Source organism: Erithacus rubecula (genome assembly GCF_903797595.1).
Source record: "Erithacus rubecula genome assembly, chromosome: 2".
In the NCBI taxonomy this organism is placed as follows: domain Eukaryota; kingdom Metazoa; phylum Chordata; class Aves; order Passeriformes; family Muscicapidae; genus Erithacus; species Erithacus rubecula.
The window spans coordinates 35409779-35433985 of NC_136685.1; the positions used below are offsets into that span (position 1 = coordinate 35409779).

The 24207-nt window shown below is 34.9% G+C and overlaps 1 protein-coding gene across 6 annotated transcripts in view; it reads right to left on the minus strand.

The window, feature by feature from the left end:
- Positions 1-1668: 1668 nt before the first annotated feature.
- Positions 1669-24207, minus strand: part of MAP3K7 (mitogen-activated protein kinase kinase kinase 7) — a 46417-nt gene continuing 23878 nt past the window's right edge. Inside the window, exons 12-18 of one of the 6 annotated variants that reach the window (XM_079297942.1) lie at positions 22382-22420; positions 22139-22219; positions 15871-15935; positions 10224-10332; positions 7460-7521; positions 6806-6921; positions 1669-4752 (exon numbers count right to left, since the gene is read on the minus strand). In XM_079297942.1, the coding sequence (XP_079154068.1) occupies positions 4572-4752; positions 6806-6921; positions 7460-7521; positions 10224-10332; positions 15871-15935; positions 22139-22219; positions 22382-22420 (653 nt within the window). In that variant the 3' untranslated portion in view covers positions 1669-4571. Of the gene's footprint in view, positions 4753-6805; positions 6922-7459; positions 7522-10223; positions 10333-15870; positions 15939-22138; positions 22220-22381; positions 22421-24207 lie in introns of all 6 variants that reach the window. The other 5 variants (XM_079297941.1, XM_079297944.1, XM_079297943.1 and 2 more) reach the window with 5 other exon arrangements.

A 24207-nucleotide genomic window follows, 5' to 3' on the forward strand; every position in this document is an offset into this window, starting at 1 on the left:
GTCCACCACATCCTTTTCAACCTTCGTGATTCTGTGATTCTATGATGTGCTTCTCTCCATCCATTTGTAAAATGAAATGGTTCCCAAGTGCATGGCTGCCTTTATTCAAGTTAGAAGGGGAGTACTGACAAACTTATGTAGAATTATGCAGACATAAGCCCATTGTATTCTTTGGAGTATCTCAAATTTTTAGCTACTTAGTGTAAAGCACACAGCTATGAACAAAAATCTTTTCTTCATTAATACTTGTTTAGGCTAAAGCCCTAGGATTAGCAGTGTTCTAAGTATTTTCAGACAGTATTTTATTAATAATTAAAAATACTTAGTCTAAATTTGGTTTTGGTCTTTCATTATGTACTGCACCATGACCAGATAGATGTAGGTTCAAAATTAAAACATTTGTAGCAAACCTAAGTTCAGTGGAAGATGAGAATTGTCCCTACAAGAAGCAGGAAACCACTACAAGAGCACAGAAAATAACTGATGCACTGTCACATCTCTATTTATCTGCTTCTAGAGAAGATAATCTTCACTGGCATAGAATATCATCCATCTAGTGACATTACTGAAGTAAATAAAAACTAAAGAAAGCTCTGATTCTGGGAAAAAATTAGACATAATAAATTCTGATTTGATATAGGCAGCTTTCTACACAGAATCAATGAGGTTGGATAAGACCTCTGAGACAATCAAGTCCAACCTATGAGTGAACACCACCATGCCAACCAGACCATGGCACCAAGTGCCACCCTCAGTCTTTCCTTAGCCATCTTCAGGGACAGTGACTCCACCACCTCCCTGGGCAGCCTATTCCAATGTCTAATCACCCCTTCCGTGAAAAAAATTCTTCCTAATGTCCAACCTAAATGTCCCCTGGCATATCTTAAGGCTGTGTCCCATGTCCTGTTGCTGGTTGCCTGTGAGCAGAGGCTGACCCGACCTGGCTGCACTCTCCTTTCAGGTAGGTAAGAGCATGTAACACCCTGTCTATATCTGCATCTACATCTACATGGGTTTACTTTCCTAAGATCCTCCTTGTCAACCAGTTCAACAGGGATAGCTGTATTCTGAGGGGTTGGGTGTGCCACACCTTTTTACTTCCCCCTTGTTTTTTCAAACTTTCCCAGCACGTTACAGCAGGGCACCTGAAAAGGTCCAGTTGTTCAGAACACTTCAGAAGGGATCTGAAGCACAATTTTGTGCTCTTCACAGGCAATGAGACACTTCTGGGGGTCATCTCTGTCTCTGGCATGGCAATGGAATCTCCCAAGCTGTAACATCCATTATGAACAAAACAGTCAAGTTCCAGGGAATGGAATTTTTCTGAACTTAACAACAGAAGACAAGCACTTATCTCTTTGCAGAACATCCACAAGGACGATATGGCATTCTTAAAATATCTTCATACTCAGTTGTGAGTAAGACTATTCATCCTACACCCTAGTTCTGCATACAGGAAGGGACAAGCTCATAGCAGAAGAATTTTTTTCAGCAGTGGGAACAACTGCATGATGATTATCTTCCACCCAGTGTGGGATTCCATGAGAGATCACGGATGCTCTGGCAAGTGTTGGGGCATTACTACATGTTTGTGGAAGTCTCTCAGCTTTTATTAATTAGACTCCTGACAAAGCAGTAAAACCCTGTAATAGAAAGCCACACTGCTCATTCCTGAACCATATGAAATCATTCACCATTTTATGTACAAGTTTTGAATTACAATCAACTCCTCATCAGAAAAAATAACAAACCAAAAAGCCTAAAAAAGCATTTTTGGAAGAACTGCGTAGTATACAGAAGCATACTTCAATTACACAATATCTTACAGAACACAGACTGTAACAAAAAGCAGAGCCTGTTACCTTTTCTGAGAAGGCAGTGCTCAGCCAAAACTAGATGTTTCATCTCCATTACTAGAGGAACAGCTTTAACTGAAAAAAGTTCCTGAACAGTCCAAATAGTTAAACAGAAAAAAAAGTACATTTGTAAACTACTTTAAAACAAGAGCCTTATGAAAACAATAAAGGTCACTGAAAGTTAAGCTGTTAAATTCTTCTTAGCCCAAACTGCTGTGTTTCACCCTCACAGGTTTTTTTAAGGATGAACAAATTTCTTCATTTTTAGTGATAAACAAAAATTTTCATTTCATTGAGTAGAAAACCTCAGTGAGAAATCTGGGCAAGTATATTTTAAAATTTTGGTAAAGTTACGAAAAGGACAATTTGAAGGCAAAAAGTTAAACTCCAAATTCCCTTTGAAAATTAAGAATAATAAAACCAAACTATTGATTGAAGCCAGCAATGCATGGTAGCACAGCACTTATTTTATAATCTGAGACCTTTTTTAATGTAAACCCTGAAAAATCATAAGCAACTGCTAGAAATTACTTTTGTATTATGTACCATTAATTTATCACTGCATTCACTTTCATTATTCAAGCCTTGCCATAAAGTGACTTTTCACATATAACACTGATTTACCTTAAGCATATCTCTTCTACTACACAGCAAAATATAAAAACTGTCCTGGGAAATGATTTTGTATATGTAATTATCAATGCCTCTAAAGTTGAGCATCAGTATTTATTCTGCTCTGCTTAATGCTTCAGCATATGCTAATTAAGCTGCTGATCACTGAGTGTCTCCATTTTTGTAGGCAGACAGATGTACGTGAACAGCAATGCTTTGGATAACTTGTGCTATTCCTAATACTAGAGTTATTTTCTCTCCCAATTACATTTTGCTATAAATATGTGTGCCCTTAACTTGATCCCAATATCAGTTTCAGCTAACTAATCAAATTATCTGTTAAGGTTTTGGGAATGAGAACCCTTCCTTTATTTAAATAAAACGAGGGAAAGGTTTCTAACTCCCAAAGGTTTGCCAACAATAGATTTTCAAGACAGGATGTTCAGTTAAGTTGCTCGTCCTCTTTGCTGTTCACAGATAAGCACAACAGTATTAATGGTTTTTATCAAGTAGGCAGGAAGAGAAAATAGTGTGAGGTTTTTCCCCTTTAATTTTTTCCAAGTTCTGCTCATCGGTATGAGTAACCATTCATTTGAAATAAGTATATTTCAGATTGTCTCTTTTATTTATAGGGCTCAGCAGCTAAACTTCAATTTCCTGTTTTAATTTTGCAAACAAATATTATTAAAACCCTGCCTGTAACTGAGAACATAAAAAACTTATGTATGCATGTAAGGAGTAATTTATCATTGTATGCAGAAATGCCTCATTTTTGTACCAGTTAAAAGTTAATTCATAATCCAAATAATCAATCTGCAATGCAAATAAGTAATTATTTTCTCCTATGTAATGATGGTAAATAACAACACTAAGCACTACATATTCCACTCAAGTTCATTAAATGCAGTTCTTCAGTCACAAAGGCAGCAGGCATTCTGTGATCAACTTCCTTTGAGCTATGTTCAAATGAGTGGAGTAACTGAGATTCCTGATGGAGATCTAAGCTATTTCCCTCATCTTCTTAATAGTTTCCACTATTTGCATACTCAACTCCATTTTATAATTTGCTATTTAAAATAAAGTAATTTCCCCAAACTCTTCTCTCTCTACTAAGACAAACTTATTTACATTTATAGTAAATGCTTTTCATCAAGTAAGTTGTAAGAAAAAAAGTCTCCTGAAACAAAATCAATAAGGGAGCAAAACCATAAAGGGAGCAAGCATTTCAAGTTCTGTATTATTTTTTCATCTGAATTTCCTTCCAATGATTCTACAGGGACAAAAATTTTCAAGGTTTAAAACACCCTTTTACATATTTTTGATTATATCTCTTTTATACAAGGGACCAGCTCTGTCCAGTGATCACCTTCCTAACTTTTGGCCAGTATTTAAATGAAATTGCATGTCATTCTCCCCAAGAAAGTAAACAAAATTCAGCCTTTTACTTCAAATATTTTATGAATGCAAGATTACAAGAAATGTATTAGTCAAAATGCAGGGCTATCAAGCACTGAACCAAAAATGCTGGCATCAGTTTGCCTACCATTTTGCATGTGGAAAAAATACACTATGTCTACAGGTAAAAGGCATCACTAATGCATCATGAATTACTCTGGTCAGTCAACATCACCTCTGCAGCTTGGTGCATGTTTCAGTTTATTATGAAAATAATCATCATAATAATAATAATTTGAGATGAGACACTGGAACAAAATCATTCTTAAACAGGAAAGTTGTTTTTTTTTTTCTTGCTTGTACTGAGGCAACACCAAAAAACTAAAAATAAGTTCTCGCAATTTAGCAGCCTCCTCAACACTTGTTAGGCTAGCCTTCACACAAGGAGCATGCAAACAGCCACTCTTCTTGCTTTAAACTGAGGGCTATTGGTTAATTCAAGTCACTGTTTTTTCACCCTATTTAATTAACCTGTAGAACTGGATTTCACCTAGGAAAAAGAAAATTAAATGATGTTAAGTGTAGCAGACACATACAGATCACACCAAGAAGCTAACACTCATGAGCTGTCATAATAAAGGATAATAATAACAATAAAAAAAATCAGTCTTTTCTGTGCATATTTTTCATTAGAAAGGTCCCAGGAAATCATGATGTGCCTGGCCGCTTCTGTTGCTGATTTCTGATGACCTCTAATTGTTTTTTGCATTGCTGATAGTACGTTGAGAGACTTTTGTTTTCATCTAACAGCTTTTTATGTTCTTGTACCAGACGGGATGTGTTTTGCTGGTCTTTTTCATCCTGGTCCAGTTCTGCTATTAGTTCTTGCCTGAAATGAAAAAAAAAGTCATTGTCATTTTTAGCCTATTTCCATTTGTGCGTAGATGACTTCATGTGTTTCAAATCAGTATTTGATTATCAATGTGAACTCACAGCTGGTGGTATTTTGTGCAAAAGAAGTTGACAAAAGAATGTTATTCTTTAATGTAGTCTGGAGAAAAATTCCCTTCCAAATCAAATTCACATTTAAACTTTAAAATAGCTGAGAGACTGAGACTCAGTCTTTAAAACTGTCCTTTAGATAATGTCTTTCAGATGCAGTTTTACAGATCACAGTAAAACACCTAAGGAGCCATACAAAATTTCATAAATATATTCAATTCCAATTTTAGGTAACTATATGCACATATTAAATCTCTAAAAGGCAACTTAAAATACTGAATTGAAGTAATTTTTGTAACTTTTTAGTGAAATGCTATTTTCTATCTGGACTTGAACTTATTAAAGAAGTGGAAAAGTAGAATTAAGGACATTACTTCTGTAACTGGCATTTCACATTATTTATGCTATAAGTGCTCAACATGTTTTTTTACCAAAGATTTTAGAGGCCCAAACACACTGACAAACTTGCTATAATTTATTCTGCAAAACTGATGTGGTAGTTTGTTTTACTATTTTGTTATGAGGTGACAAGAAGGCAAGCTGCCAGCAATATTTTTGCAACAAAATAGCAAAGGAGAAAGTTCATGCTAATTAATTGCTGCCATATGGTTTTTAATTACAGTTAATGAAAATTTGGTAATTCTATGAAGGTTGAACTAACAACTACCTTAACCAGCATTAAATTCATCCATCCCAACTTTTTTTTTAATGCCTATGGACAATTAAATTCTGACTAAGAAAAAACAGTTTGGAAAAATCTTCCAAAAACTTCCTAGTAAGAAAACAAAACAGTAGAAATCTAAAAGTAGAGAATTAACAATTTTGAAACAGATATATTTTGAACAATTTATTGACCATTAGGGACAACATAATCAAAATTAAGACACTAACTATAGCATCACTATCTCCTCATCAAATCTGAAAATTCTAGTTTCATGTGAAAAAAACACACAGAATACTAACCCAAAGTGAATATGTGATAGGAGTTCAATCTTACAGTATAACTTCCCTCCATTCTGTATGTTATTTCTACTGTACAAAAGGTTTACACATGCATTTTCCTCATTAGCTAATCCACGAACACCAAGGCAAGCTCCCTAAGAACAGCTGCTTGCTTGCAGTGGCTCAGACACTGGTGGGTCACAAGCTGATTATTTGATCTAGTGTGTGACTATGACCTCTCTGAACTGGTCCCCAGCATCCAGAAACAGAACACAACAGAGCTTCTTATGAACTCAAATCCTGAATCAGCAATAATTTTTGACCTAATAATACAATATGTTAAGCTGCCTTACTGATATGTGTAAACAATGCAAGAGGAAAGTTTATTTCCAGAGCACAAGAAGGTACAAGCATCAGGTCTTAAACCCATGGCAGAGAAATATAAGGAGAATGTTGATAATATTGTTGTAAATGCAGTGCTTGACAAAAGTCAGATATACAATTAAAAGTAACTACAAAACGAGTAACACTGACATATTACCCAAAATTCTATAATCCATTTACTAAACAATTGTAAATAAATTACAACTGAAAATATTTTAATGAATAATGTACCAAATGAAATTCCAGGGTTCTTTAACATTTCAAGTGTTTCATTTGAGATGATACAAACAAAAATTACCAGTTTTTTACATACATTTGCCAGGACCTTAAGTAGGACTTAATGCAGAAGAGTCTTGATTAGAACTTTCAATTACCTGCTCTAAATATTTCTGTATACATCTGTATATATACAGATATATATCTGTACTGAGCAGCTCAGTACTTTTGAGTTTAAGGTTGGAAAATAATTATGCCCTATGAAATGTAACTTCATAAAGCCAGAAATAATAGTCACATTGACTATTATTTATTTTTTATGATGCATTTTTATTATACACAGACTTTGTGTATAAGAAACACAGAAGAACAGAAAAGGTTAAACACATTTTACTTACTTCCTCTGCAACAGCAATGCGATTTCTGTCTGAACTTTCATATATTCTTGTGCCATTTTGCAGTGCTGTTCAAACACAGCCATAGATTCTTTGGAGTTTGGGCATGGTGCTAGAGGCTGAAAATAAATCAGACATGTTAAAGACTAATGAATTGATATCTTAGTAAATAGTGTGTTAGAATGTCTCTGCAGTGTATTTATAACAGTCTTTTAAAAACCGTAAGCCTTTAAAAATAAGTGTTAAACCATGCCCTGGAAAATATTACTGCACCAATGTCAAAGTTAACTCAAATCTGAAATTTTTAATCAGACACTTGTCACAAAAATCAAAGCAGTGTTTAATCCCACACACAAAAAACAAAGTGTATACAACAATTTGATTCAGTAACACTCAAGCAAATAATGTCTTATTTTGACAGTCAAACTCAGCTTACATTTGGTTTTAGGGATCATGTTTCCCAGGGCTTGTTTTTAATAGCTTGATCAAACCTGAGTCAACCAGTCTCAGATTACATAATATATTTTTTTAGCCTTGGTCAAAAATTAGACAGAACATAAACCCAGGTAAATATGTGGCACTATATTTTGCAGCCCCAAAGTCACATGTTAGAATCAAATGCAAACTTGAGAATCTAATAAACTGTGTATTTATTACCTGTAACTGATGATCTAATGTGAGATATGCCATTGGGATGGAGTTATCTGACCCATTGGTCTCTGTAACAATACCAAGAAAACTTTAATGTATTTAAAAATAATTAATGCTTTTCTTACAGGACAAAAACAAGAAGTCTAAGTAATTTCACAATACACAATCTGAATGTGGATAAGCAGATGGAAATAGCAGCGTTCCAATCCCAAGGCAGATGAATCATTTTGTTTTTCTGATAGTTAAGAACATCTAAAGTATGGTCTATCACATAAAGGAAAAATAAAAAAAATATGGTTATCGACCTACATTTCTAGAAGCCATGTAACAGCACACAGAGTTGAAAAATACTATTTTTGAACAGTCTGCAATCATTTCTGTTTATAAAAAATTTGCCATTTCATTCTTGTTTATGAAGGATCAGCCAGCCAGCCCATGCATCTAATGATTTTAAAATTAGAAGCTGTGCAAATCAGCTCTGCCAAAATAAAATAAGCACAACCTCCTGCTCAGTTTTGAAACCTGCTCCCAGTGAGGTGTCTATGTATCTTCCTCACAACATGCTCTAGGGCATCTTCTCTGCTCTGTACAGATACTTTGTGGGTAGCAAGGAACCCAATAACCAGTCTATGTCCTGGGCATGGCTGCTCTCCTCTTACACTGCAGTTACTCTGGATTTCTCTAGAGCTTTCACTCCAGATTTACTATGTTTCTGCATTCTTATCTTTCAGTAGCCCACAATCTGGGGATCACAAGGTTACTGTTAAGCTTTAAGAGACACAGGAGTAAAGACACATGGAGAAACTACTGATTTTACAGCCGCATAACTGCTACTAGAGGATTATATGGAGGAGGGTAGGTGGGAAAAAAAAGGGGCTGCTTACCCATACCCCAAAAGCACCTGCCACAGAGTAGTCGTGGTAGAGAAACTAAGGTGTTGCCCTCAAAGACTATGCTATTTCCAAGAGCAGCTTCAAAAGGAAAAAGAAATAAGAGGGTGGGAATGGAGAAAAAGTGGTTAAGTGTATGCTTGTAAGGAAACTGGAAGGTGGTAAAAACAAAAAGGAAAAAAGAAACCCTAAACCAGAGACTTAATCATCACAGTATCTTATATGCAATCATGAGAAGCCCTTCCCTACATTAAGACTATTGTCATATATGGATGGAATCATTGCAATGCTTCAAAAATACATCAATACATGAAAATGCTTGAGGTGACATTCCCGAGTGTTTCAGCACAGCATCGCAGAACTGCAAATTTTCCTTGATTGACCAGATTCAGCTGCATCCTTGTTTAATCACTTTGCTTCATTAAATTAAAAACATAGCATCTTAAACAGAAAAACCAAAATTATTTCTCTCTTCAGAAATTTGAACAATTCTTTGTGCATGGCCTACATAAACCTAGCAAGCAAAAGTATACATATGCCACATTTGTATTTACCTGAATATAAGGTGAGTGGTATCTGAGGGTCAGAAAACAGACTTGACTTTTAGTTGTACTGCATTTAAGACCAAAATCTTGGTACTAACTTTTGTTGCACTGCCTTATGATTTGCAGCTTTCAATTCCCAATGAACTCTTGACTGAGTAAGAGCTTGCTTCCAATGTGAGGCAGCAATTCCTGTTTGTGCTCACTGCCTAAGGCAACTTGGGGTCCAAGCTGCAAAAGAGGGCCCGAGGGGGCTGCAGCAGCAGGCAAGGGCTTGAGGAAGTTATGAGTGACAAGGCACTGACTGTGGCCAGGCAAAGCAACAAAGGCCAGAAAGAAGAAAATAGAGAAGCAAAACACAAGAGCATGTTGTACTCCCACTAACACTGGGGGGAGAAAAAAAGTACATCTTGCATAATCACCTTATATTTGGTAAAATGCAAGTGTGCAAATACACATACATATTTATTTATATATACATATGCTTGTGCAGGAGTCCATCACCATGAGTTTCCAGATGAAAAGATCTCAAGATTACAGAATTTGAGGCACTGTGAAGTACCATCTTGAGACTAAGTTTAAGATTCAATATGTACATTTTGCTAACTAAAATCTAATTTTTATTTATATTCTAAATAGTAATTTGTGGGGATCCATTTTTTTCCCTGCAGTCCAGTACTGGGTCTTTTCATAACAGAATGCATAATGACTTTTAAAATCAAATTGAACTATTTAGTTATCTTCATTCTTAATCCTATTTCATAACAAAATAACAATGATGCTACACTAGAAGTATTTACTATGTTTCTACAGACAAGTGTTAGTGTATTTAAAACTAGCAATTTTGTGCGCACATCTACATTCTGCATAAGCAAAATTACAACAGAGACGGCAAAAGAAGTAACCTACTCCAGCTGATACTCACCTACATAACATTTAATTCCAGATGTCAGGGCAATGAAATCTTTAAATGTGCATTCAAAATACAAATAGACAAGACTAAAATGTTCCAAGATGCCTATTCCCCAAAACCACACCATAGTAAAAAAACACTGCTAACAAGATCCTCATGAAATACTACTATCACTGCAATTTACAGTACTTTCTTACAAGCAAAATGCTTACAAGTTTATGTAATTTAACAATCTATTAAAAACTATTCTTAAAAGTGTATGTGAAAAACAAGGCAGTAATGTAACGATTGGATTTAAGCAGAACTTAAAATAATCACGATCTTCATTGCTTACTTTTACTAGTGTCTGAGCACACACCCCACAATCAAATAAATATTTAAATTTTTTTACAGGCCAAAAAATTACATAATAAACAAAGGATTACCTGCATCATCTGGTGTCCATGGATTACGTGTTGGCTTTTCAGAGGTTGGTCCCGAGGTAGTGATCATTCTCACACTAGGACTAGATGATCTACTGCTGTTTCTACTCTCCTGAAATGATGAAATAAAACAAAAATGACAAGTCAGCAGAAGACTTTTTGATAAGTTCAGTAAAAACAAAAAAATTGAAGAAATCTGAACCTATAGTCCTCCAAAATATTCTCCCTCCCAAGCTTTTACTCTGAATGGTCTCCTGATGGTTTGGTCAACTTTACATGCATTGCAGGGATAATTTCATCACCATTTCTTCTTTACTACGTAAAAGAAATTAAGAGAATTTTGCTATTCAGCAAAACAAAAAGCAATGCTGAACTATGTGTTCAAGATCTTTAGAGAAAATCCTAACAATACAACTAGTGATTTTCACACTGTCATTCAGTGAAATCTAGCAGCTCTATAACATAAAGAGGAAATAAAGTTTGTTTCCAACATTTAATCAATGACTGGAACTACATTCAATTAAAGGAATACAGCTTAGTAGCTGCACTAGATTACTGTGTATTAATCTATGGTCTTCTTCTGGTTCTTTTGTTAACTCACAAGTTATGTGATTAATCTTTAGAAAACATGAAAAAAGAGTTTAATCAGAAAGGATCAGTCAATTGAAGCACATCAATCAGAAAATGAGTATTCTCCCTCATGAAGCAAATTAAGAACTAAAACAAAATTCTGAAGGATGTTTTTTCATGTACTGTTTTTGACTCCTCCACTCCTTTTGTTTACCAAAGCACAAAAAATATAATACAGACTTCATTACTCTACTAAGCTGCTTTTCCAGAAGTGTTATTTACAACAGATATGTTTCTATTTCACATACCCCCTCAGTGACATTAAACTAATACAGCAAAGGATTTAAGACTATAAGCCCCAGCAAGTTTCTCAGAAAAAAAAATGAAGTAAAAAGAAAAGATATTATTTAAACTAATTTCAAGATGGCGTATTTATAATGAAATTATTCATGAAATAACTCAATTTTTCAAAAGAAGCACTCAAATATACATTAACTAGAAACTATATTTTTTATGACTATTTCCAAATATCCTACTTCAATTTAAGTTTTAAAATTCAGGATTCCAGTCAAGTAACAATCCAAAGAATAACAAGATTCTATATGCTATATCTATTATTTCAAATGCATAGTCTTTCTTCTGTGATGTTTATTAAGCATTTTATGTTTTATGTTAATATCTAGAAACAAGACAATAAACTGTAGAAATAATCTGATGGATGTTATCAAGATTATGGTATCAGACATTTTGAAAAATCTTTTGTGTTGGAGTCTTTGTTGACATTAAGTAAAGTTTAAGTTCCTGAGCTTACTGTTGGTGTCCTCAGATATGCATGATAACCATACCCTGCTGTAAAAGTTCAGAAGATAGAGAAAGCACTTGTAACAGCATAAAAGTCCTTTAAGTAAAAAGAGATTTATTGAGTATCTGTAGCAGATAGTGAAGGGCACCTGAGAAATACTCAAGTTACAGTAATTTCTCAGTGCTTTACCAGATTGTTTTGGTCCACCAACCAAAAAAACATTTCCTTGATATCATTATTTACATGAAAGTCAGTAGGTATATAAATGAAGGAATCACATCTGAAGCATATCTAAAAAGCACTATGAAGCTGAAGGGAAGTTTTTCAAACTGAGCACTGGTTCGATTACAGTGTTTGAGTGTGTGTTGAGTGAGATGCTTTAGGCCACCAGAAGAGCAGCCCCTCTGGGAAGTAAACCAGCATCTGGACTTCAGCAATCAGTTTCTGCTACCCCTTCATCCTTGCTTCCTCCAGACTTGCTAGCAGATTGCTCTCAAATCATGTTTGCCAGGTGGTCAAATGCACATGGCATTCTTAGCTTCCATTTCTCAAAGACTTAGTCTTTAAAAGCTGGCACATTCTGAGGAATAATCCTCCCTTGAAGTTTAAATTAAACAGGCAACTCAATTTAAAGAAATGATCATAACTAGTCCTGTTTCCTCATCTCATCTGTGAATTTTATCTTGCTGTGAAAAGGGAGAAAAAACCCAAATGCGCATCTGTGACAAATTTCTCAATCTCATGGACAGAATGATTCATCTGTGTAATATCAGATCCCCAAATTACCCCACTTAGCTTGCATGCATGTTGGCACGTACATTCTGACCTTGCTTCTCAACTGTTCATGTCAGTACATGGTTTTGTTTAATACAATATTTTTCTTTTCATTTTAAAGTAAACTGTAAGAGTTATGAAGGCCCAACAACAGTTACGATGCCCCCTCTCTCCCAAAAATCAACAATCCCAAAACAAAACAAAAAATGTTTAAAAGAGGAAGTAGGTAGTTTTGCTATTCATGTGAAAGATGAGTACAAAACAACCAAAACAATTAGACAGGCAAAGCCATGGATACCACACTGGGCATCAGATTATAATCTGCAGATCTTGGGTCATTATGCCAGATACGTTTCTCAGTATCTGTATAAAACATTAAATTTTGTAAAGAATGCGTGCAGCATAAATAGCAATTTTCTGTGTTCCTTTAAGTCCCCAAAAATACTAGTAGTTGCAGCTAAGAGACTGCACATCTATGTTACAAAGGTGCTCAGGCAAGAGCAATAGCACTAGGCAGATGACACACTAAAATGTTTTAAAGTGCACAGAGAGGGAAATAGGCAGAAGAAAATTCAATTCCCAAAATAAAAAAAATAAAAAAAAAAAAAAAAAGGAGAAATTACAGTAAACAGACAGAAACAAACGGAAATGTAGCATTTGACTTTAGAAGGAACAGTCGCATCAGTGCTGCTCATGCCATGGAGTAAGGACCAGTCTAAGGTCATCAAGCATTAAAATTTGTGAAAATTCTGACCTAAACAAGTGTTTTCAACCCCAAATCACTCTACCAGATGATCCAAAGATTAAACCTTTGACCTAGCAAATTTTCCTATGTAAACTATTGATGCTGAGTAGTAAACCCTCCGTAAGGCACTATTACTGTCTGCTGTTGAGAACACCAGTAACAGTAATGCTTTAAAGTGCCTCAAGAGTCTCAACAACATAAACATAGTAATTGGCAGTCATACAAAAAATTCTTCTAAGTGCATAAAGACATAATAGACAATACAATCATAAAACATACAAGGTGGTCAAATGAAAACAAACTGATACACAAGAATAAGAATCTTGGTCTGCCCCTTTCAGGTAAGCACCCAGACTTTGGTATATGTATTATTAAATATTTATTGTCTACATATCTTTTCAATTGTATATTAATTAATACTATATACATATATATATTTGAATATTTATATATAAGCTTGGTGTTTTCCTCCAACTTAAGAAAAAATCCATTCAGAATTGGAAAAACCTTTCTAATTAAAACCAGTAGTTGTAAAAGAACCATTTTCTACTGACACAGCAGCAATTTTTATGAAAAATACATTCAGTAGAAATGCTTCTGATCAGCTTTACTGTGTCAAATAGTTAAAGGCCAGAAAAGAGGCACAGTGGCAATCCATCAGTTTGGAGTGGGATAGGGCCTCTCATGGCCTGGGTGAGGGAGCAGAGGCACGCGGGGCCATGGCTGTTTGGAGAAGAAGGCTGTGCTGCAGTGGGTGTAAGGGAGAATGGAATGCAGGGAAGAAGGATGTTTGCAATGAAGGGAGGGAGGGGGAAGAGGATTTTCACATTAGAAAGGATACCCTATATATGGTATGGTGCATATGGGGAGATTGGATAAACTGACCAGAGCTATGCCATGCAGATGCTTTTCCTGCTTTGGCTTGTAGATTGCTTATACGGATAGCAGTTCAAAACTTTTAATAAAAAAATCAAGGCACTATAGAAAACCATAATCTTAGATCTTTAGCAATAATTTCATTGTGCTCTGTTTCTTCATTGTTTTCAATTTTTTTTTTTTAATATCCAAGCATATATACATCAAAAGTCAGCATTAGTTTCAGCAGACTTTTCGATCTTTACTTACATCAAAAAGAGGATAAAAATTCATTATTTGTTTATATGGACAGTGCAAAAATGTCTTTGAAACTGCATTTTTCATGTGTGTTAAAATATTATGTTTTCCAGATTTTGTCATAACGTTTCCAAAGAAACAGCAGGATAGCAACAGATAATTGCAATTCTTCCACTTACATTTCCAATATGTACACTATCAGAAGCAAAAAAGTAAAATGTGACTCTGATACTTCTATAAACCCATAGGAGAAATTGGTGAGGTAAACATAAAACAAAATTTCTGTATCCTTCTGTTCACAAAGACAATTCAGCTAGAACACCCATACAAGCAGTTTGACAGCTTTCAAAGAAAGATTATTACAATTGTCATTAAGATACTAAGCAAATGATGAAAATCTGAAATATCAACCATTCATTAAAATGAACAGAATGAAAACTTTTAAATAAAAAAGCTGTAATTAAATATATTCACACATCAATCAGCTCAATTTGGTATAACTGATGTATTGTCACTTAGCTTTTTCCCCCAAGTCTTGCATAATTTTAATTCTACAATTAAATGAATAGGCTAAATTACTTCCTAAATTTTGCAGATTAGTTTCTTTCAAACAAGTCTCTGTCTTCTCTGAAGATACTAAAATGCATTATGTAGACTTGTTATTTTCTGGCAGATGTACACAGTAAATTTACTAATACCTACAGGATTTATGAGACTTCTGTGGCTATCACATCCATGGAATTAAAGAAAAATCAAAGATTATCTCCCTGATAATTACACCACCCAAGAATTACCACCTATTTTAGATTATGCAGTAGGCTGTTTAATAAGGAAACCTGATTAACCTGATGAATATGCTAAGCACCAGAATCCCACACTCAAATAATAGTAGGGATCTCAAAATTGCCAATTCACAGTGACCCAATAGCCTCTGTGAATTATTGAAGCAATTAATAACATAAAATAAACACATCTGAATGAAGAATTAGCTATATTTTTCTCATGTAAAACTGAAATGTAACTGGGAGCATGTTATGTAGCATACATAACATGTCTCTGTTACCATGGCATTTACAATACCAGACAAACAGCTATGTTATTATAAAATATATTTTTGAAATAGTATTTTTAAAACAAAACTTTGTGACAATATCTTGCTGTAAACTTTTCACAAGACATAGAGATATCTCTGTGATCTCCTATTCAGGATTCAGAGATTGATAATAAATAACATTTATTATACTGATGCACATGCTTTTTAATTTCATGCAGAAAGTGAGTCTATATATATATATAACTGTTTTACCCAGCAAGTAGTAATTACAATTGTTTTCTACACACAGAGAAATGAAAGGTTTTCCTGTGTAACATGTGCCCTTAACTAAATTAAGCACTACACAAAAAAACATGTGCACATAAAAGTGACAAATACTGCATAAGATATACAGAAAATGCTTCTCATCTAGAGCTCATTCATAGTTACCCTCGTGGAATCCCATTTCAATGCAATACAAACAACACTACAGTCTGCCAAGCTTCCACATCATTTCTATGAAAGCATCAGAGGTGATTTCCAGATCGGTTCCCCAGTACAGATTTGATGCTGACTTTACTGTAAGGCAAAGAAGAGATGAGAAGGGCATTACCTGACTGGACTCTGTTCCAGCAACACTAAGATCTTGAATGGATCTGCGCCTCTGCTGTCCGTTTCCTGCTGGGAAAAAACAAAACAAAAACAAACCAGTGAAATATATTCAGAACAAAATAAGAAGGGTGCGACTGTTGCAGAGGAGCTTGGAATTTGTACAAATCCACAGAGACAAAGTGAGAGAGGGGGAGAGAGAGACAGCTGCAGAATTTTAACTCAAAACATGCTGGCCTGTCAACAAAAAGTATACCCTAATACAATAACCACTCCTACCACATGAATAGCTGCTGCACTCTACTCCACCATCTTCTGTCACATGTATTTGGTCAGGCTTAGTACTTGGGGCAGGAGCTGATGACGACATCTATTTCAAGTGCGTTACGTTATGGGGATTTCTAAAAGCTAACCGCAAAGATAACAGGCTGCCAGCTTTAACCTGTTGCTCTTTGGCTTGCTCAAGGAACACAGCAAGGACTTCTGCCTGTGTGCCACTCCCCTCAAGAAAAGGAAGAAACGAAAGCGCTTCCTTCTGGTCTCCTGTCTCCTTCAGAGGAGCGAAACTATGTCCTGTTCTCATGCTCTGAGAAGTGTGAAAAGGAGACTGTTCAGCTAAATCACATCTCACCATCAACCTACGAAGCACAATGCTGTAATCTTTTCCTCTTCTCTTTCCACCTGTTTGCAATTATCTACCAGTGACAGCTACATAAAACAGTTTAAATTTTAGCACTGACAAGCAATCAAAGGCATTTTCAGGAAACAAAATCTCCTTAAAAATAAAAGGAGATTATGCAACAGAATCTCCCTGGCTACTTTGATTTTTATTACAGTGATTGTTTATATTATCTCTTGAGAGCAGGTCAGCTGTCCAAAAGGAAACACCAAAATGTCCTGAGTAACAGCTGACAATGCTCAAAATTCTTGCTCTTCGCGCTGCATTACGTAACTCTGCTACTGGAGAGGAGCATCTGAAACATGTACTGCAGCCGTGGCAGCCCCTCGCCCAGTGACCCCACACCCAGCCACCAACAGAGCTCACTCAATGCCCTGCAAAAGGCAGCACATTGCTGACCTTTTAGATACTTCTCATTCAGCATCATTCCCACGACTCCAAGCCTATCCTGACACGTGTTTTGCATTGCAAGTTACTACAAAAATGTAAGACTATTTAATATTGATTGATATATTTAATAAGCCTTTAAAGTTTTAAATATAGGTACTATTACACGTAGGAATACACTACCACAAAACAGCAATACAAATGTTTAGTGTCACTTTATCAATTTGTTGTGACTTTTTAAAATTTATAGAAGGTACTATAAGAAATAAACATAGAAGAAAATCAACCAGGATTCTAAAACAGGAATATATTTTTGCTCTGATTACAAATAGATTTGAATTGAAACTGTTCTGTGGTCTTGATGTTTTGCTTCTGGAATTCAGGGAAAGTATATACTTACCAAAGCAACAATGACTAAGTTTGTTTAATACTTTGATACTAGGGATCTTGTGAATGACAAATCCATGTCAAAATGTCTGAACTTGTTCATTTGCAGTGAACTTTTCCACTATGTAATCGTTAAACAAACAAGATTATACATTTAATAGAATTCTGTGCTGTGGACACTTCATCTGGCTGCCACAGCTCATCTAAATATTCAACATATGTGCAATCCACCCACGACTGATACAAAATTATGCGCACATTTCATTCAACAACATTGTTATAAAATTAGCTCAGCTGAAATAGGCTTGCAAAAATATCTGAAATTCTCATTTCAGATTAGCAACATTTGTGAATTTAAAGAACCCAGCACATGTGTTGCTGAAATATTAGAACATGGCTGCCAAAATGTTAAAATAATCAGGGTGGGGTGCAAGAAAGAAAAGAAAATGCCTTGCGGGAAGTGAAGGAATGGGGGGGAAAGAGTGGCCAAAATTACTGTTGTAAAAAATGAACACCTTTAAATGAAATATCTTGAAGTTAGTAGCATGAGGGAAGAGCAAGCTCTACTAGGCAATGCCATTTTAATTAGTAATATACTGCAGACATCTGGCAAATAGCTTTAACAAGGCAGAAACAGACTACGAATCAACAAATACTTATTGCTCCAGATTCAAGACAAATTTCAATTGAAAAATAAGCTACACAACACAACACAAAAATATTTATTTGAAACCATCATAGGTACTTCTTTATGCTTTCCTCTCCCAGTTTTGATCTTGTTCTTACCTCTATGTCCATTTAAAAATAATTTTCCTCACTATAAAAATGAAGAAAATAGTACATGGACAGAAATTAATCCACAGTAACTTGATGCACATTGTCAGGTTTTTGGTGACTTATAGGATTTTAAGATTAAAAAGTGAATGTCACAAACATACTTCATGGCCTCTGAAAAACCCATTTCACACAGTGCTGTTTATTTTCTAAAATTAAATTCTAAAGGAACAGGAAACTTCCATCATGTCCTGCCCTACATACTCTAGGCAAAAATAAATTGTACAACTTATTAAGGTTTTGATCACCACCCCCACCCAGCCGCCAAACATCCAGACCAGCTATGACCTCTTCTCTCTGCCCTTTAGCAGACACTTGCATCTCCTTTTACACTTTCTTATTTACTCACAGTCCTCTCTCTTCCTTACACACCTACAGGGCTCAAGCCTCTCTCACACTGCAGGATGATCAGTGATTGTAACAGTGCTACCAGACATTTTGAAGAAGTTAAAACATTGAATTTCAGAAGAATGAAGTGATATGGGAATCAAGGGTGGGATTTTCGGTATATATTGTTTCTAAAAGTAGAGAAAAAACACTACAGACCTACAGAATACATAAGCCCTAATCACTTTCTAAAGACCCTCTACAAAATGTGTCTATCTTGAGTAACCATTTATGCAGTGTCAATGCTATAAAAATCATAATGCTGAGGCAGTTTCAGATGACAAAATTACAAAGCCAAATGCACACATGTTAAATGCACGAGATGTCTAACATTGCCAGTGAAGAGAAGGCTGTACTTGTAGGCATATTTGCTAGATGCTGCTTGAATGGTTTCTATCAAAAAAGCATATAAACTAGAACTCAATTTTTTTGTTTCCTTAGAGATACTTAAACCTTTTGTACTTGGTAGGGTTTTTATTTTTATAGATAAATATGTATATAAAAATAAAGTTGGTGCTTATAACCTGTACTATGCATACTGTAAATGAAAAAAAAAAAAAGGACTGATATGTCACTAGGCTATCTGGTTGCAGGATACCACCACTGCAAACTCATTTACTAAGTTGTTACACAAAGGAAGAATTATTTGATCCATTTTTCAGTTTTCAGATTTCGTAAGTTAGTAACACAAAATAGCATCTTAAATGAACAAATAGTTCTATTCACCCTCATGTACTTATTTAGAAAGAAGAGCAAATATATTCTAAAAACTTCCCACTCTGCCAGTATTTTACCTTTAATTGATAAAGTATGTATTTTATGACCTTGGAAGCATAATCAGTTCATGGACGAAATGCAGTTGAGGCAACGCATTACGAAAACCCCCAATGATAGCAGATGTAGTACTCATACTTCCAAAATAGCCCTGCCCAAAGCAGCTGACTCACGGTAACATGCCTGCCTGGTGCTTCCCCTCTCTGGGCAGCAGCTGCTCTACCATGTGCTCAGCACAACTCCAGGCAGCAGCACAGACCGGCACTCATGAGGCTCCAAGGACAGGGACCAGCAGCTCGTCCCACCGAGGGACGTGCCCAGGGAAGTCCGGAGGAGCTGGGTCTGTGGCAGAAGTAGCATGGAACAAAACTGGGTGGGATTGAGATGGTGGTGACCATTTGGGGTGTTTGAAACTTACTGGTCTAGAAAGGGAGAAGTGTGTTCAGAGGCCAGAACTGAGAACCTTGTGCTGAGAGCATAAAGAAAGGAAAGAAGTGAGAAATATACAGATGAATATAATTAGTTTACTGGGCAGATGATCAGATTCTGTCATGTAATGATTAGCCTCATTTTTTTATGGTTTTGGGATTATTACTGGAAAGCTGTTTTGACAACCGGAAAACTTTCAATATAAAGCCCAGATTTACTTGCGAATAATTTACATATTCTTTCTGTAGTTCCAGTACTGTCCTTTAGCTTAAGTAGTTCTCTCTTCCTAGTTTTTAGCTGCAGATTCATCTATAGAAAATAATTATTCATTCTCAGCTTTCATTTTGTGGGCTAAAAAAAGCCATGCTTTCAGATTTGTTTTTTATTCTCTCTATACCCCTCTTATCCTAGTAATTCTTCTTAATATATTTGTGTGCATGTATGTTTCTTTTATATGGCTGACCAGAATAGTATGTTCAATTCCTGACTGAAACTCAACAAGGGCCAGCAACAGCATCAGTGCTTCCTTACCTTTCCTGGAAATGAACCTTAAGATTTCAGCTTTTCACAGTTACATTAGATTAGTGGCCCATACTACTGGGATTAATCTGCATGCATGTGCTATGGTCCCATGTTATCGTATTAATAGAAATTGTTGCTAATGCATGACCCTGGATTTTATCCTATTGCTATTCACATATTCAGTCACAGCAAAACTCTCCCTATGTGATACTCTAGTCCTCATCTTAATGAATAGTTGCTTCTGATAAAGCATTAACAGGGTATTTTATTATTGCTCATTTGATTTAAATACCTTAGGAGTAAAAATTGAGAAAACTCATTAATATGCTTGCTCCAACCCTATACCTTTTTTTAAATTTATTTCAATAGGTTTCTATTTCTTTCATATTTATTCCAAATTATCTTGAAATTCCCATCCAGTCGATTTCAATTAAAATAGATCAGGTGAATAATTTTTAATGACTGCCTCTGATTAACTAAGAAACCAATAGACTGGTACAATCTATTTTGTGAAAACAAGATGGTATTTTATTTCATTGACTTCTTAATTATTGCCTAAAAGTTTCAAGGTTTCTTGCAAGCCTCAATGTTGTTATGGGCAGACAGTGTACAGAGACAAGTGACACTCATTAGCTCCCAGAACTTATTAACCAGGCTCTCATCATGAGTTAACATTGAAACTGGACAGATGTCTTCACTTTCACTTTCCTTGCTTTCTCAGGACTTCATTTATGTCAGTGCAGGCCAGGACTGCTTGAAAATTACAGTGGAAAGCTACTCTAGCAAATTTTTAAGCCAATTTGTTAGCCTCAATGCCAAAGAGGTTTTCTTTTTATGGGTGCTACTGCTCTTTGGAATCTATTTTTTTATATTCTGTATTTTTACTGTAACTGTCAATAAAGTTTTTGAAAGAAACTTTTGTAGAAAATTATCTTTTGTATTCAACTTTATAATACCTAAGAATATAAATATTTACAAGGAAACTTCCTCAGATGACAGAAATTTAGAATAGGAGGGACACAGTTTTAGTGGATTTCTAGATATTACCACTTGCATTTCCTGCCCCTGACATACCATTTTGAAGTGACTTGCATACTGTTAATGGTATGCCTTTCACAGCTTGGGATTGATTATACTTATTTTTAGGCTTTGAGAAGTATGAAATGAAGGAAAGAAAAATGTCATGCTGCTAACTAAAAAAAGACTTGGGATACATGACATTTATTCATTAAAGCCCCAAATGATGGGAACATCCATGGTGCCTGATTATACTAATTTATTTTCCTATCAGAAGCCTCTCCTAGTAATTTTAGTTTGCATTACCTTAAACACAACAGCAATACTTCATGCACACACATTTTAGCCCCAGAAAAGCGTAGTATAAGAATTACACAAAGTGTTAATGTTTTAATCCACAAATATCAAATGGATTTAAAATTCTGTACATAATTTATTTTAGTTCTTTGTTCTATTATTATCTCATTAAAAATGGGACCCCAAACACAAGGAAGATCAGGGCAAAACAATTACCTAGACAGAAATTTTTCAACTTAGGTCCATTTTTACCAAATGAGGTACTGCAATACAGGACTGCATATACAGTTTTACTCTCTAGGAAGACTCTGAACATCAAGATCGTAAGGGAAAAAGTCCTTTATCAGTAGAAGTAAATTTGAATTACAAGACAGAATAATTTACTGATAAAAGAAAGTTTCTAACAAAGTATCATGCTCCTCTTTACTGAAGCATGATGAAAAATGTAGTGGATAATTTCTGAGCCTGTCCTAAGGCAACTGGAGCAAGAAGTATTTTAGCAGTCTGATCATTATTCCGGCATCTTAACCAATTGACCCGTTCACCTGGTCTGCGATACCTGGTATGATGATCTCAGGGACATCCAGAATGTTGCCAAATGAAGCAGTTTTACGATGGCCTCGTTTAGGCTTGGAATAGGCTGAAAAAATACACATATACAATACACATGCAAAACACTAAAACGGCAAGAGCAAAATTATTAAATTCCTAATACTGCATTGTTCATATATTTGGTTAAACTAGAGTTCATGCAAAAATGTGTCATGCAGAATAAACTGCATTGCCTTCCACTCATGCTTACACATAGTAAAGCAACTGTTAAAAAGCAAAAAATGCAGAACTAGCCATCATTACAACACAGTGTAATTAGTTATAGTTAGCAACACAAAAGTCAAACACAGAAAGCAGCATGGCAACACAGAAGGGAAAACCAAATGTAATTATCCAAACAGAGAACAAATTAAATTATTTCACTTCACCTGTACATTCAGAAAACAATCTTCATTGCCTGAACTTAACTAACATTTTCTCTTTAGTGTTGGGTACAAACTATTTTATGAAAAAGTTTAATTGCTAAGTACTTCTGTTTCCTTGAAACACCTCCATACAAAGCAAATCTCATCTATCTCTGAAAAAATGCTCACTTTTATTACATTTGATAGTCATTCCTGCCAGTGAAGATTTTTTGTTTTGAAAACTGGATATAACTACCAGCTTTTTAATTTTTGAATAATGTTCAAGAAACATTATACACTTTGAAATAAAATCTAATCATACTTTTTTTTAAACTTTACAACTTCTGTAGTTTAAGATAAATAGCTCCTATTTAGAGAAGAATTTGAATACATCTCCTTTGGGAGGTAGAACATTGTAGCATACTCATACAGTAAGTAATGGTCATGTGCACTACATTATTTACTCTTGCATTTAATCTAAAGGGCGATGGAACAAGATAAAATAATTTTCAACCTGATTTAACAACAGCCCAATCCTCTCCCAGCCACGCAGTTTTTTTTCAGGTTCACAGCATATTAGTTCTGCCACTCAGTTAACAAAATTAAAAAACAAAAATCAAACCCAATACAGTGCTGTTTCATCTCTTTTTGAAAAAAATTATGGTCATATGTACTTGATCTCATTTTTCATAGCCCTCTACTAGAAGTAGATTCCACAAAAAAAATACCCAAAGCACCCCAAACCAAAAAAAATAGTGCGCTTAATATGTACTTTTATTTCAAGAAAAAGATGCCTACAGTCATAACAAAAAAAAATCAAAACAAAACAAAAAGCCCTTTGATTATTCTGAATAGTAATAATTATTTCAGAGCAATGTACTTAAAGAAGACAAACTAGGAAAAATAAAAACTCATACAAAGGAGGGCCAGGTTATCTCTGCTAACGCCAAAAAGTTACATTAAGAATGTCAGTGACCAAAGTGAGTCCTGACATGTTTTAAAATAAAACCAGCATAGTGTTATTACCAAGTAAGTATACAGCTGCCTTCTGTGTTAAGAAACCTTTAGAGATATTCAGGGTGAGATGTGCTACATAGTCATCCAGTCAAAGACTAACAATACAAAAGACAAGATTTTGGAGTAAGACTTTAAAATAAAAACATGAAAATAAAAATAATTTAGGGCAAGATAAATATTATTTCAGTACCTCAGTATTTAGTAAAACAAGATCCTGGAGTAACCATAACACAATGAAGAACAAAAATGAAATAGCCATGGTGCACAAGAAAGCCAGATTTTTGATGTGCAATTTCTTATTCATTGCAGCTACTCAACTACCCTAATTTTCATACTGGTAGAAAAATACTCAAACAAGTAAATAAACCTGAATTAGCCAAATTAATTTTGTTTAAATATTTAAATCTGTGGTTATATACCATAACACAAAAAACTTTCACATATGAAACTTAAAACCTGAAGTTTACATATATTAACAAACAATATCTTTGATGAAGAAAAGAGACAAGAAAGTGTTTGCCAAGTGTACACATTTTTATTAATTCACTCCTCTGGGATGAATCAAGATTGCTTTCACCATAAATTATGTATTTATACTTACAGATAAATTCTAATTCTCTCCAAGATTTAAGGTTTAGAAATGACAGTTTAGATC